The sequence below is a fragment of the Triticum urartu genome, chromosome 3 (assembly GCF_003073215.2).
Source record: "Triticum urartu cultivar G1812 chromosome 3, Tu2.1, whole genome shotgun sequence".
NCBI lineage: Eukaryota > Viridiplantae > Streptophyta > Magnoliopsida > Poales > Poaceae > Triticum > Triticum urartu.
Genome location: NC_053024.1, coordinates 205,008,295 through 205,024,190, shown reverse-complemented (window position 1 = coordinate 205,024,190; position 15,896 = coordinate 205,008,295). Strand labels below are relative to the sequence as shown.

The 15,896-nt window shown below is 48.6% G+C and overlaps 3 protein-coding genes across 4 annotated transcripts; 1 reads left to right on the top strand and 2 right to left on the bottom strand.

The window, feature by feature from the left end:
• Positions 1 to 5,474: 5,474 nt before the first annotated feature.
• Positions 5,475 to 8,367, bottom strand: LOC125548271 (beta-glucosidase BoGH3B-like). The gene is made up of 6 exons (XM_048711922.1): positions 8,065 to 8,367; positions 7,780 to 7,984; positions 6,885 to 7,368; positions 6,701 to 6,805; positions 6,227 to 6,614; positions 5,475 to 6,144 (listed from the first exon to the last, which is right to left on the bottom strand). Exons 1-6 carry the CDS (start codon positions 8,294 to 8,296, stop codon positions 5,639 to 5,641), a joined length of 1,920 nt encoding a protein of 639 aa, XP_048567879.1. The 5' UTR covers positions 8,297 to 8,367; the 3' UTR covers positions 5,475 to 5,638.
• Positions 8,368 to 10,437: 2,070 nt separating this feature from the next.
• Positions 10,438 to 12,903, top strand: LOC125548270 (replication protein A 14 kDa subunit-like). 2 transcript variants are annotated; one of them, XM_048711920.1, is made up of 3 exons: positions 10,438 to 10,595; positions 11,375 to 11,635; positions 12,531 to 12,903. In XM_048711920.1, exons 2-3 carry the CDS (start codon positions 11,377 to 11,379, stop codon positions 12,593 to 12,595), a joined length of 324 nt encoding a protein of 107 aa, XP_048567877.1. In that variant the 5' UTR covers positions 10,438 to 10,595; positions 11,375 to 11,376; the 3' UTR covers positions 12,596 to 12,903. The 2 variants fall into 2 exon arrangements, with proteins under 2 accessions (XP_048567877.1, XP_048567878.1); XM_048711921.1 differs by having other exon boundaries at positions 10,445 to 10,591.
• A 1,459-nt stretch (positions 12,904 to 14,362) lies between these two features.
• On the bottom strand, positions 14,363 to 15,627 carry LOC125548269 (trinucleotide repeat-containing gene 18 protein-like). The gene has a single exon (XM_048711919.1). It carries the CDS (start codon positions 15,392 to 15,394, stop codon positions 14,495 to 14,497), a length of 900 nt encoding a protein of 299 aa, XP_048567876.1. The 5' UTR covers positions 15,395 to 15,627; the 3' UTR covers positions 14,363 to 14,494.
• Between the last annotated feature and the right edge of the window lie 269 nt (positions 15,628 to 15,896).

Here is a 15,896-nt window from a genome sequence, read left to right as displayed (position 1 = left end):
CGAGATGGGATTGCAAACTCTCTGTTTCCCTTTCGTAACTTTTCGGTCTCACCGAAAGAGCGAATCGGTCCCACCGAGATTGCAATGTAAATTCAGTGTTTCCCCTTTGTAACATTTCGGTCTCACCGAAAGAGCAAATCGGTCCCACCGAGTTTGCCTGACCAACTCTCTGGTTAACGAATTACCAAATTCGGTCTCACCGAGTTTGTGTAATCGGTCTCACCGAGATTACGTTATGCCCAAACCCTAACCATATCGGTCCTACCGAGTTGCATGTCAGTCCCACCGAAAATATCTAACGGTCACTAGGTTTACATTTTCGGTCCGACCGAGTTTGTTGATTCGGTCCCACCGAGATTGGAAAACTGTGTGTAACGGTTGGATTTTGTGTGGAGGCTATATATACCCCTACACCTCATCTTCATTCGAAGAGAGAGAGCTATCAGAACGCATACACCATTCCAACTCATATGTTCTGAGAGAGAACCACCTACTCATGTGTTGAGACCAAGACATTCCATTCCTACCATATGAATCTTGATCTCTAGCCTTCCCAAGTTGCTTTCCACTCAAATCTTCTTTCCACCAAATCCACATCCTATGAGAGAGAGTTGAGTGTTGGGGAGACTATCATTTGAAGCACAAGAGCAAGGAGTTCATTACCTACACACCATTTGTTACTTCTTGGAGAGTGGTGTCTCCTAGATTGGCTAGGTGTCACTTGGGAGCCTTCGACAAGATTGTGGAGTTGAACCAAGGAGTTTGTAAGGGCAAGGAGATCGCCTACTTCGTGAAGATCTACCGCTAATGAGGCAAGTCCTGTGTGGGCGATGGCCATGGTGGGATAGACAAGGTTGCTTCTTCATGGACCCTTTGTGGGTGGTTGCTTCTTCGTGGACCCTTCGTGGGTGGAGCCCTGTGTGGACTTGCGCAACCATTACCCTTTGTGGGTGGAGCCCTGTGTGGACTCGCGCAACCGTTACCCTTTGTGGGTTAAAGTCTCCATCAACGTGGATGTAGGATAGCACCACCTATCCGAACCACGGGAAAAACATCCGTGTCTCATATTGCGTTTGATTTCTCCAAACCCTTCCCTTTACATTCTTGCAAGTTGCATGCTTTACTTTCCGCTGCCAATATACTCTTTGCATGCTTGCTTGAATTATGTGGTGATTGCTTGACTTGTCCTAAAATAGCTAAAATCTGCCAAGAACTAAAATTGGGAAAAGGTTAAGCTTTTATTTGGTCAAGTAGTCTAATCACCCCCCTCTAGACATACTTTCGATCCTACAAATGCACATCACTAAGCCTTGCAAGCATTGCGAATAATGAGTTAGTTGCGGGATGATGTATTACAGAACGAGTAAAGAGACTTGCCAACAACGAGATTGAACTAGGTATTGGAATACCGACGATCGAATCTCGGGCAAGTAACATACCGATGACAAAGGGAACGACGTATGTTGTTATGCGGTCTGACCGATAAAGATCTTCGTAGAATATGTAGGAACCAATATGGGCATCCAGGTCCCGCTATTGGTTATTGACCGGAGACGGGTCTCGGTCATGTCTACATTGTTCTCGAACCCGTAGGGTCCGCACGCTTAAGGTTACGATGACAGTTATATTATGAGTTTATGCATTTTGATGTACCGAAGATAGTTCGGAGTCCCGGATGTGATCACGGACATGACGAGGAGTCTCGAAATGGTCGAGACATAAAGATTGATATATTGGAAGCCTATGTTTGGATATCAGAAGTGTTCCGGGTGAAATCGGGATTTTACCGGAGTACCGGGAGATTACCGGAACCCCCCGGGAGCTATATGGGCCTTAGTGGAAAAGAGAAGGGGCAGCCCAAGATGGGCCGCGCGCCTCCCCCCCTCCCCTAGTCCTATTAGGACAAGGAGAGGTGGCCGGCCCCCCTCTCTCTTTTCCCCCTCCGCGAATCCTATTCCAACTAGGATTGGGGGGGGGGAATCCTACTCCCAGAGGGAGTAGGACTCTCCTGGCGCGCCCTCCTTGGCCGGCCAGCCTCCCCCCTTTAGTCCTTTATATACAGAGGCAGGGACACCCCAGAGACACACAAGTTGATCCACGTGATCTATTCCCTAGCCGTGTGCGGTGGCCCCTTCCACCATAGTCCTCGATAATATTGTAGCGGAGTTTAGGTGAAGCCCTGCTGCAGTAGTACATCAAGATCGTCACCACGCCGTCGTGCTGACGGAACTCTTCCCCGACACTTTGCTGGATCGGAGTCCGGGGATCATCATCGAGCTGAACGTGTGCTAGAACTCGGAGGTGCCGTAGTTTCGGTGCTTGATCGGTCGGATCGTGAAGACGTACGACTACATCAACCAAACGCTTCCGTTGTCGATCTACTAGGTATGTAGATCATACTCCCCATCTCGTTGCTATGCATCAGCATGATCTTGCGTGTGCGTAGGATTTTTTTTGAAATTACTGCGTTCCCCAACATTGGACTGGGTACCAGTGGTATGATGGAGACGTGATACTCAACATCGGTTGGTGATGATCGGTGGTTCTCTGCAGTGGGGGTTGAGGCAGTGGGGGCTAGCTACCCGGGAGACTCGGCCAGGACAGCAGAGGCTCGACGCGGTAATAGCGGCGAGGCATGCGGTAAGCACGGGACACAGCGACAGGCCAAGGCACTGGTGGTTAGACATATGGTCAGACAAATTGTGCGGGGTGGTGCTCAAGCAGTGTTGACGAGTACCAGATTCGAGTTGATGACTGGGTCTATCGGTGTCGGTTGATGGACAAGAGTTGACCATGGAGAATCTGAGAAAGTGGCGGAGGGTATGAAATTGTCAAAAGTTGAGAGAGTACATGGCTGCATATTCTGTGGTGTTCAGTGCACATGACAAAGTGCGGATGACAAATACAGAAGGAGGCGGAGTGCTATAGCGGTGGGACATGTCAGAGGCTATCCGGAAGAAGGGTGAGACAACTGCGAATTTGACTCAGAGTGACACAGGGCGACGGTGCAATTCCTTCAAGTTTCAGACAAGCGGTCAAGAAAGAGCGATGATGTTGAGTTCAGGTAACTCTTATGTGTGGCGTCCAATATATGAGTTGTTCACTTTCACGCAGGTTAATGATCGATGTGTGATAGCGTTGAACGAATTCTCCGGAAGTTGGGAGTACAACGTAAAGTAATGAGGAACTTAATTTTGCTCAAATATTGATTGTGAAGAAGATGAGAAGGGACTACAGTTGCAGGTGGAGTCACATGGAGTCTGGGAGTAGCAGCGGTGCTCATGGTGTATCTCAAGTTCAATGTACATGGAGGTTTGACACACAGATGAATTTAAGGTGGTGGAGAATATTCGTCAAGGTGGAGTTTGTTAAAGTTGTGTCGAATATTATTGTACAAGTTAGGTTACAGTTGGAATTGAAGTCGTATGGTGTGTAGACAGAGTAGGAGTCGTGTCCAAGTAGGACACTTGTATCTTAGGCCTTACATATATAGCGGGCGTAGACACACGATGTAACCTATGCCAACATAATAGCACGGGCACGCGGGGGAGCCGGCGGCGTGTGCCGGCGCCCTGGCGGTCGGGGTGCGGTATTGTGACGGTGTCATAGGAAGGAGCACCCGTAGTCAATGCCCCAAGGATGTAGCCATATCGGTGAACCTCGTTAACAAATCTCGGTGTCATGCCTCGTGTGATTGCTTGGTCTTCAATACATCGATGAAATGTCTCGGATTATTCAACAGAGTTGTACAAGGAGTGGCTATGGAGTGTGGAACAGCAGCAGCCCGCTGGATAAGGCAAGGAAAAAAATATTCTGTAAATTCGGCTCGGCTACGCAGCAGCAGACGGCGCGATTACGTTTCTGATCCTTGGGTCAGGTTCTCATAACGGACCCGATTCATGGCTCGGCTCATCAAGCGTAACGTGCATTTCAAAAAAATGAGCCCGGGCGCTGGCGTACATCATTGTTCATCCTCGTATATCGCCGGTCGACATCAATTTCTTCCACACGTATTTCCTGCCACAGACCCACTAGCGCTAATCTCTATAGCTGGACGTACCATCAAGATAACATGTTCAGATGCCGCCCATACCAGTAACACTGCTCTCCAGAAAAGTATAATTTTTTGCCCACAAATATGGTCAAGGTTTTAGAATTTTGGGGGGTATTTGATCCAATCCAACTGACCGACCGTTCCCTGCGCTGTTACCGGTGCGTTGGCGGTGGGCCGGCCAGTACAACGTGGCTAGTCATGCTAACGACACTCGAATTATTTTCCCTATTTTATTTATTTATGTTAAGTTAAATGCATATATGTACTAAAATTTTAAATGTATTTCATAAATTTTAAAATACGAATTTAAAAGGTTAACATAGTATAAAATTTGTTAGTGCAGTTCTTAAAATGTTCCTGAAAATTTCAAAAATGTTCTTGTGTTTCAACAAATGTACGTGATTTTTCTAAAATGTGTATACAATGTAAATAATTGTTTGCATAATGTGAAAAATGATCTGCAACACTAAAAAATATACATGCCATTTTATGAAAATATTCCCACATTTCAAAAAAAAGGTTCATCTCATTTAATAAAATATTACAGACAATGTAAAAAAATGTTCGCATAGGTCAATAAATGTTCATTTCCACTAAAAATTGTATGCGACATTTTAAATAAATATTCAGGTGTTTCTAAAAAAATTCAATTTAAAAATGTGTACACAATGTAAAAAATGTATGTGTTATTTAAAATTTTCTATTTCCATTATAAAGTATATAATATGTATTTGGAAAATGTTACCATTTAATCGAAAAAGTGTTAAAAGCATATATTTAAAAAATGTGCGTCATAAATTTCTAGCAGTGTATAAAAAAAATTCTTGTGTGCTCTACAAATGTACATTGGTTACCATGATAAAAGTAAATATGTGTTAAAAAAAGCGATAATAACTAACAAAGAAACAAAGGAAAAGAAAAAAACATAAGAACAGAGAAAACCGAAAAAAGAAGAAAACTAATGTAGAACGATGAAAAAAACAGTGCAAAATTTAAAAAGATACAAAATAAATGTAAATAAATAAGCAAAATGAAATGAAATAGAAAGAAAATGGGTGCATGTTTTTAGGGATGCGTAAAATCGGAGCAGAACGAACCTACACCGCGCAACCAGCAAACTGCACTAACCGGACCTGCACGAGATAAAGGACCGCATGGAGGAACTAGAGTTTGTTAATATTTTTTTTTTTGAATTTCATGAGTTGAACTATGAAGCTCATGCTTTGGTTAAGGCTGCTACTTCTCTTGCAGTCGGGCGCCACTTGTGGCTAGGGATATTGCCCATATCATTTGTATTCCGCACATTGTTAATAAAATCCCTTTTGCCCCTCAAAAAAAAAAAGTAGTCGTTGCCCCGTAGGCGATTGCTAATTGGGAATCCGTACGGGAGACGTCTAGAGCAGTTTTTTTTAGGGGAACGTCTAGTTCTGATGGTCGCGCCCGACACTGACACACAGCAAACAGTTTACACGAAAATTTTAGTTCTGATCATCTGATGAATAATAAATTAGTTGCGACAGGAGTAGCTAATTCTCTTAAACCACTGCGAGCGGAGTTTCCCTCAGTTAGCGGCAGGCGCATCTATCAGTTCAGAGCTTCCATGTCAGCAGCCGCGCGTGTCTGGAGCCCGAACCCGAAGGGGAACAGGGGATCGTGCCGCGCGTCGCCGACGTTCATCGGCAGCTGCTCCACCGAGCGGAACCACGTCCGCGCCAGCTTCCCACTGAACCCGTAGTCGCCGAACAGCACGTCGCTCACGCCCTGCCCCTCCGTCCCCGGCAGCCACGCCGCAACCAGCGCGTCGATCGCGTCCATGTACGGCTCTACGACAAGCGGCCTGCCGGAGACCAGCACCACGGCGCACCTGACGCTGCCGCACACGTCCCGGATCACGCTGGGGCCGGGCGCCGGCACGGTCAGGTTGAGGTTGTCGCCGAAGGACTCGGCGTAGGGCGGCTCGCCGACGACGACGACGGCGTAGTCGAAGCGGGCCTTGTTCTGCCGCATGAAGCCGGCGTCGGGGTTCTCGGAGTAGACCACGTCCGTGCCGTGCCCCACGGCGTGCTTGATGCCATCCAGGATCGTAGTCCCTGCGCGCGTTCACGTTGTTAGTTTCATTCAGTTGATCGGTTGCCGCTTGGCATGGCACGGCGCGCTATCATTGTGCATTACCGGTGGTGAGGTTGTTGCCGGCGACGCCCTGCCAGGTGATGGTCCAGCCACCGCACTGGTTGCCGAGGTCGTGGGCGTGGCTGCCGGCGACCAGGATGCTCCCCGCGTTCTTGGGCAGCGGCAGCAGCGGCTTCTCGCCGGCCTTGCCGTTCTTGAGCAGGACGAGGGACTTCCTCACGGCCTCCCGCGCCAGGTCGCGGTGCTCCTGTTTGCCGAGCTCGCCGGCGAGGCTGAAGTCGGCGTAGGGGTTCTCGAACAGACCCATGGTGAACTTGACACGGAGGATCCGCCGGACGGCGTCGTCGATCCTGCTCATCGGAATGGTTCCATTCTGCACCAAGGTGCTGAGGTCGTCGATGAACTCCGTGTATGTGTACGGGATCATGATCTGAAAAGAAAAGGCGCGACCGGATGAATGATGTTGATTTGTTGTGTACACTGACAGTAACAGTAGCAGTGCACTCCTTCACTCACCATGTCGATGCCGGCCATGATTGCCAGCTTGACGGACAGCATGTAGTCGGCACCTTTAGGTGTCGTTATCCTTTCAATCCCTCCCCAATCCGAAATCACAAAACCCTGAAGAAACACACATAGATGAGTGAGAGGAACCATGTTTACAAGAGAGAAATGCACGGCGAAGAAGTCGATCGGAGACCCTGAATCTGAGCGTGGTTTTGAGGAAGTCGGTGATGAGGAAACGGTTGGCGTGCATCTTGGCGCCGTTCCAGCTGGAGAAGGAGACCATCACGGTGGAGACGCCCTGGGCGACGGCGCTGTAGTAGGGCGGCATGTGGACGCTGAGCAGGTCGTGGAAAGTGGCCGCCGTGTCGCCCTCGTTGGCGCCGCCGGCCGTTCCGCCGTCGCCGACGTAGTGCTTGGAGCACGCCGCGACGTTGCGCTGCCCGGCGGCGACGTAGGGCGCGCCGCGGCGGCCGCCGGCCGGGATCTCGCCCTGGAAGCCAGAGATGACGGAGGCCATCTGCTGCACCAGCTTAGGGTCCTCGCTGAAGCTCTCGTAGCAGCGGCCCCACCTGGGGTCCCTGCACACCGCCATGCACGGAGCGAACACGTACGGTATCCCCGTGGCTCTCACCTCCAGCGCCACCGCCGCCCCGATCTTCTTCGCTAGCTCCGGGTCCCTGGACCAAACGTTGCATTAAGACCGAGTTCACCTCAGAGTAGACCGCCGTGGTGAACAGAAGTACTCGTGTCAAACCAACTGTTGTTTGGACTCACCATCGGTACAACACTGCACTTATGATTTTGAATCTATGTGTACGTAGGTGCAAGTGGGTTCCGTGCAAGTGCAACGTAGTAGTGCTAGATGTGAGCGAGCTCCTCGTTTGAATTTTCTTTTACTTTTATAATGCAACATCGAACACAAAAAACAACTTGGGGTAGCTAGGTCTTGCAGCTAGTATATGAGCGACAGACTTGAACATTATATAAGCTAGCCGTTCAATTTAAGATGATTAACTAGTGCATCGATCTGATCATGTACTATTAGAGAACCCATCGATCTGATCGATTAACGTTATTGACCTAGGTACCTGGTGCAGCCGAGGCCGACGTTGTGCGGGAAGATGGTGGCCCTGTAGACGTTGCCGTGGCCGTGGACGGCGTCGATGCCGTAGAGCATGGGGATGCCGAGGCGCGTGGAGAGCGCGCCCCTCTGCATCTCGTTCACCATCCTCACCCACGCCTCCGGCGTCGCGTTCGTCGCCGGGACGCTGCCCCCGCCGCTCAGCACGCTGCCTGCAGCCAGGGCGGGCCGTTGATAAATTGAACGCACCCTAAGAAAAATGCACGTGAAATTCATATACGACACGGAGTACCTATGAAGAACTCCTTGACGACGTCGGCGGTGGCGTTCTCCCGCTCGATCTGAGACATCTGGCCGATCTTCTCGGCGACGGTCATCCGCGCCAGCAGGTCGCTGATCCGCCTGTTGAGCAGCTGCTTCGGGTCCTTGTACTTGGCATAGTCGGCTGCCGCCGGCATCAAAATGCAACTAGCGCATGTCAGGAGCAGCAAAACGCTCGCCCTGTAGCTACCGAGGAACGCCATGGCCCAGCTCGGGTGCTTCTCGACCTGCCAGTGCAGGCGTAAAGTTGTACGAGTACTATGTTGTACGTAGCTAGCAGTGTGAAGGAGCACTCTGCCTTTCATTCGCCATCCGTGCATACTTATGGGCCAGTTTAGCGACCAAGCACCGGCTATGGCAGTTATAAAATTTCACGCACGCCCCAACGACCACGTTGATTTGCTTTGTTCAAGAGCTTTTGTGGATTAAGCAGAGTACAAATTGGAGTGTACCTAAGGGCATCTTCAGTGTGAAAGAAGAGGGGAAAAGTCAAAGCTAACCTCACGGTCTCCTAGACGCATTTGAACCATCTGAATATCACTATATATAAAAATTCAAAAAAAATCACTATATATAAAAAGCTTGCACCATGATAAGTGGGTTATCCGATTTTCAGTAAGAGCATCTCCAGCCCTTTCCTCAAATCTTCTTTCCACCCCCTGAAAATTTTATGTTTGAGAGTTAAACATTTTGTAGATCTTCCCTCAAAACCGTTAACTTCTCACAAGAAATAGGGGTTGCTCCTCAAAACACCTCCTTCCTTCCCAAAATTAAGCAGTTTGAGGAGGTTTCTCAATCCTTTTATCTCCTTCCGCGACACCGCTTACCTTTGACAAAACCCCACTGCCAGACTCGCCACGCCTTCTCCTTATCCGCCAACACCGTGACTGAAACCAACTCTGCTACCCTCCACCGCCGTCCCAAGTCCCACCCACCACCGCGACGCCTCGGGTTTTGTGCCCAAGCATTCATCGCAGGAGCAGGGAGGCCACCGGCGCTCTGGGCGCAAGCTCCCATCGTCCAACTCGTCTCCCCTTCTCGACCGCCCCTAACATCGCGAGTACCACCCCTCTAACGTCTTTTTCAATGCCCCGATTTCTCGCACAAACATCCGCTAGAGGAAAAGAAGGCAACCGAGAGCCCACCCGCGAGCTCTCAATGTCCAATTTGTATGCCCCTCATAGATCGACCCTGACACAAGAGCGAAAGCACCGTGGGCTTCGTCACCATTGCCTTCCACTGCCATCTCGAGCTCCACCCCTTCGTCGGCCACTACGATGCCTCGATTTCACGTCCACACATCCATCGGAGCAGCAGAGCCCACATGCGACCTACGCGCGAATTCTTGGTGTCCAACCCGCATCCCCTTGTCGATCGACCCCGCCGTCAAAGTTGAGCCGTCACAGACTTCGTCAGCAAATGCGTAGGTTGATTGCAAGGCCGGAATTGGTTCCCCTTGTGCCCATGCCTCTCCCCATCCCATCTTATCTCCAGCAACCTCGCCGATGCACCAACTCCGGTAGCGCGATAGTCACCTCTCTCCACTCGTGAGGTGTTTGACGATTTGCCCCAATGCATTTTTTCATTTTCTCGGGTTTTCTTCATATATGGGCTCAATTTGAGTACTAGCCCGTTGCATAGTGTAGATGAAGATGTTGTGGGAAACATTTTTCAAAGACTCTTTTCCCGAGGAGGTACACAAAGAAAATGATGACGACGATTTAAAGATGGTGCTGGTCATGATCATCCAAGGGGGGAGCAAACTATTCGTATAGTTTTCTGTATTGTGGCTATGCATGACCTTGAGCTCGAGCATGATCTCGTCCTGATTTATCATACGCGATGAGTTTGGTCAATAGATACATGTCTAATCCTGGTAAAGAATGCTGGAAGATTGTTTACTGAATTTTCAGGTACGTTCGTGACACTTCCTATGCTTATTAGAAGTTCAACAAGGCTAGCGAGGGACTTGTTGGCTACGTGGATTTAGATTTTGCTTCTAGTGATCTAGATAAGAGGAGGTCCTTACAGGTTATGTTTTCATTATTGATGATTGTGCTGTGAGCTGGAAGTCAACATTATAGCCAGTAGTTTCTCCCATATGTAGCACCGAAGCAGAATACATGACTATTGTAGAAGCATGTAAAGAATCAGTTTTGGGTTGAATGGTTTGTATGTTGGCTGTTGGGCTTTGTGGATGAGCAAGATAAAACAATACATACACGAAAATAAAAGTGTTCACACGTCGTCCAGAGCCTGCCGAGCCCGCGGCGGCGAAATCGCGCGCCAAAAATTGGCGCGCTCAGCTTTGGCAGGGCCGGCGTTGGCGCCATCCAACCAGCCCATTTCACGCCCGCGGCTCCCGCTGGCAAGTACTCATCTCGAGCCCGCCCAGCCCCCTCGCTCTCTCTCCCAAACCTCCCAGTTTCCATAGCCGCCGCCAAGCCGAAGCGCCGGACCCTTCAGCGCCGCCGAACCCGCCGACTGCTCTCACCAAGGCGGGTACGACATCTCGAACCCCCCTCTCCTTCTCCTGCCTCACGTTCCCTACGGGTCTACGCGATCGGTGTGTCCCCATCGATTTCTTCTGCCGTGGCATGGAAGCCCCTAGCGCAGCTTGCTTGGATAGATCCGACCGAGTCGCATCCAGTTTAAATCGGTCCTCGCTTGCCGTGACCAATCGAATCCGGAAACACAATTTTGTGGGTGGTCTCATTCGGTGGCGGTGAGTCCTTTCTTCCATCGGAGCTCTCGCTCCTTACCGGATTTGTTTCTGGCATGACCTTGTTAATACATCTATCAATTGATCGATATGATTGAGTTACTTCTACAGAGAGTGCGAGATCGATCCACGGTAGCGTAGGGATCTGATGTGCATATGGCCCTCGTCGGAAACCAATGAAATGCAGGGCTATGAACAAGCATGTGATTTAGAGAGGTCATTCTGTCAGCTATATATGAGCAGATTTTGATAACACAAGTTGTGGATGCTGTCACTGGCCGTAGTGGTTCTGCTATGATTTATGATAGCCGCCAAACTGTTTGGTTAATCAGCATGTAGCTCATCCCTAAAAGTTTTATGTGGCTGATACTCTGTAGCATGGTTACATCTTATCAGTACCACAGCTTTAGCTACACTGCCAGGGCACTATGTGTAATCTTCTTCCATGTGGTTGCTTGGCATGATGGAATGACTATGAGATGTGTCAATTTACTTATTCTCCATGCTATCTGATGACAATGCTGAATTGAGTTGATAAGTTTGATGCCACACCATGCAGAGATGGATACTTCAGCTCCTTCGCCATTTGTCAATGGAGAGACTCTGAAGACGTTTCTTGGGCGACGAGTGCGCACAGTGGTTCAAGTCCAACACAATGAAGGTGGAGTTCTTCTCGGGCTGTCCACTGATGGGCATCAGTTGACTATCAGAGGTGCTTCTGGTGCCCCTGAACCACCACACTACATCGAGGTTATTGGGATCGCTGACAGCAGCCTGTCCATCCGTGCTGAATCTTGCACTGATTTTGGTGAAAACTTTGGTGAGATTTGATGTGTCTTTGGATTATAGTGTCTTTCTTTGCACTTCACTACAATTAATGTGATTGTTGGTTAATTCTTCTTGCTGCAATGAGGTTTGACTTTCAATTTTTCAAAATTCAACTTTGTTTCCTTTTACATAATTCCATAGACATAAGAGGAGCTGTACCTATATTGATGTTCCATTACCACCTTAGATCAGTGAGGAGAAGGTGAATGAATATGAAGCATACATTTTCAGTACTCTATGAATGAGCTTTGTTCCTGAACCGGTTGCTACTTACCGCATGGCTTTGTTATTCTTTGTTTACGTCAACATATATTAATGCATGTCTCGTTCAAATCTAATTTTGTTTGAGAGCATCGGAGGAACCCAGGTGACTACTTGTGTTTACCTAAATTCTAAGTTTAGAAGCTGTTTCCCTTTATTCTCTGGAACAACCAAAACCGTAAAGCCAAAACTGACTTAATCTATTGGGCAGGACGAGTATCCGCCTAGTTATTTTTCTTGAGATGCTCTAATTAACTTAGCTTCATCCTTGAAATGGTGCCTCATTTATTACTTGACCATCATATTTGGATTGATGTCAAGGTGACAGCAAACATTATTTATCATGGGAAGAGAATTTATTGTAGCTTATGAGCAATCATTCTGAATAAGTAGGATTATTTACTTATTTAGCTCACCAGTGCAGCATTTCTTATGACAGCTTTCCAAGACATCTTCATTAACAAGGGCATTTCTGCCTTTTGTATTATTTTATTCTGCACTTCTGACACACAGAAATAATTCTACTTAGACCTTCTTTTTCTTGAGTCAACATCTTTGTTTGTGATCCAACATTATCTATCTCTTTTCAGAACCTCATTGATCTCCCAACCATGTTAATCTTGCAGATGGTGTGGCATTCAACGGGCTATGCAAGCTTGCGAACGACAAGTACAATTACCTGTTCCTGTAGAATTCAGCATCACGCAGAAGATGTTTGGAAAATCAAGCATGCTCGTCATCGATGATGTGTTTGCCGCTTTAAGATCTGTTCAAATGTTACTTCACTCGCATCAGTAATCTGTTACTTAGGGTCAACTTTGCGCACTTATCAGGACATGTTAACCTAATCTATGTAGTAGCTGTATGAGGGCAAGTGTGTGTGCGCCCCTTGCAGTTGGAGAGCCTATAGCTTTTGCTGCTTCTAAGCAAAGTAAAACAAAGCTTTATGTTGCTATCACATGGATTTGGACCCTGGAAGGTTTATGTTACTATCTTGCAGATGGTGTGTGATGATCCCGAATGCACCTTGATGATTTCTGATGAATCCTTCATAGAATCATAGTCCAGACTACTTCCAAGCTGAATGCTTTGCTGGAAAATATATCTGTTGATCAAACAGGTCCTGTTGAACATGATTTGTGAACTCTATACTGAATGTCTGAAGCCACACAAAACTGATGGTGGTGAATTCAAGCGAGCTTTTTTGGTTGGTGTTGGATTATCAGTTGAAATTTCCTCCAGGTTCAGTGTAGCACAAGACCAATTTTATGATCTAATCAAGTGGTGATCTAAAAAATCTTATATTTGTTTGCAGAGGGAGTATCAATCCTTTCCCTGCAATTCGTAGCATTCTTGAGTACTTTTCACCGTTCCACCAAACAGCCTGTCGCCTTCAGCAGACAGGCTCACTCCTGAAGCCAAGAAAATGAACTTGCGACTCACTAACTAGACTAGATGTGAATCATTCCTTTGAACTGAGAGAAAAATTGATCAAGAAGCCCCTGCCGACACCAACTTGACAGCAAGGTAACCACTCGTGATGTAAAACTGAAAAATGATGCCACTCTCCTACCCCAATAAAAGGTGTACTGAAACCATGGATTCAATGGATCATGATTGCACTAGGAAACATAATAACAAAATCAAAGAGACAGAACAGAAGAAAAAACCAGCTCTTTGTGGAACTACTTATGGAAAGGGACAATAGGGATTTAGAAGAAAACCTCTTAAATCGTCCACAAGCCAAAGAGGCCAAAGGCTTCAATGCCACTAAAACTTTGAGAACAAGTACAGTCCCCATCATGATGCACAGAGAAAAAATAGCATCGCCATTTGGTTTTCGAAAGAAGATGCCTACGATTTTGAATTACGCCATTTGTCACTTCTCTTGATGGTGTGTGACACCGGGACTCGCAAAAAATAGAGGTATACAAATGTAAGGCGCGCTTTAGATATGTAGTAACTCCCTTCTTCTATCTTTTTGTTGCTGACCTCAGTAACTTCCTTCTATTTAAAATGTAAGGTGCATTTTAGTTCGTTAAAACAAGGTTTTAATTGTGATTTACTTTGTTAATATATGATTTATGTGAATAATATTAATGGCATTAAACTTGTAGTAGTATTAAAAGCCGCATACATGAGATTGCAGTATTGATCCAGTAATTGTTTTTGTTTGCAGGATTGTTTGTCAGAGCCTTTATAACAAATAGGGAAAATGCACATTACATTTGGACGGATGGAGTAAGAAAAAAATGTACTCAATCTGATTTGTATCATAGATAAATCTAAGACAAGTAATATGGGTCGGAGAGAGTAACACGAAACACAACGAATAGTGGAGAATGAAATTCAGGACAAAGATGTTTATTCCTTACAATATGAAGTAAGGAATTGATATGGGTAACAATTATCCTTCAATCAAATAAAAGGACTCTCACATAGCAAAGATTGAGCCGGCTGAACAAAATCATACTGTATTTGCGATGTATACATAACATTGTTTCCATTTTGCACTGGGGATAAAAGCGCATCAAATATTTTTCAGATAAGCCCTGAAACTATGCCTCGCCACTTGCCAGACGTGCCGAGATCACCGCGTGGAGAGGGGGTGCATGGACTTTGCGAGCCCGTAGCTCCGGGCTCCTAGGCCGAGGCATCCAAGAACCAGGCCTTGCCGGTACGGCAGAGACGTTGTGCGCCGCCGCGGCGCCTCATCGCGCCCCGCGCCGCCCGGTGCTGCCCTGACCGACGAAACTGACCGGCGAGCAGGCTGCGGCGCCGGGGAGGGCAGAGCTTTCTTGGCCCGCGCCGGCCAGATAGATGGCAGCCAGGATCCTGACCTCTCGGCGGCGGTGGTAATAGGGGCCGGCGGCCTCATCGAGGGATCGCTGCAGGTGCGGCCGAGGAGGTCCCGCAGCGATATCCTCCGCCGCATGGTCTTGGCAGAGGAAGAGGAGGAGGAGGAGGATGACGACGACGCTGATGCCAAGGAGTCGGCAGGCTCTGCAGTCTTGGCGAGCCGCGGGCTCCGGGGCGGCGAAGCCGACCTGGTCCGGCGAGGCCGCGGCGAGCGGCCTTCGACGCCGCCCTCGTCTTCACCGTCCTCCCCCTGCTGCTCCCTGCAATCCGTTTCTTGGCGGATGGGGGAGAGGCCACCTACGCGGATGCGGCCGGATAGGAACAGCTCCTCGGCGGAGCTCATGGTGGTGGTGGCGCCGGCGCCGTCGATACCGCGGTGGCGCGCGGCGAACTCGAAGTCGCCGGGGGCCGTGCAGAAGTCTCCATCCGTGGAGGGAGCGTAGTGGACCGACGCGGAGGACGCTGGCGGCGAACGGAGGATGTAGTGCACGGGGCTGGCCGGGGCGCTGAAGAAGTAATGGATGCCTCCGCCGTCTTCGTCACACTCACCGTCTCGCCCGGAGCAGAGGTAGCGTGTGGGGCTGGAAGGCGCGGTGGCGAGGCCGCTCTCGCTGTCAGCGTGGCCCTGCATTTCGATCGACGCCGGCAGTGCGCCGTCTGAGGTTTTCCGGCGAAGGCGAGGGGCCGAGCCGGCGAGACGAGACTGACGGGGGAGGACCGATCGTGGAGGGGCAGCGGGCGGTATATGTAACGGCGGGGTTGCGTGTCTTGGTACGTGGCTTCGTGGGGCTTTGGTCAAGTAGAACCACCTGTTTTTTCATCCTACCGGTCGGTCGACTGATGTTTTCAAATGATCGACTGGGCCGCCAGCCGTTGGATCCATCGTGAGATCCTGACGAGGCTTGTAACCATGTTACGCTTGAAGGTTTGGAACACATGTTATGTTTGCGCTCGGTCTGATCCACCTAACGAGGTATGCAACATGGGTCATGATGTGCTCGAAGGTTTACAACATGGGTCATGTTGTGCTTAGGAGATTTGCATCATGAGCCATGTTGCGCTCAAAGATTTGCATGATGAGTGCTTTACAACATGAGTCATGTTGCGTTTGGGAGGTTTGCAAAGAATTAATA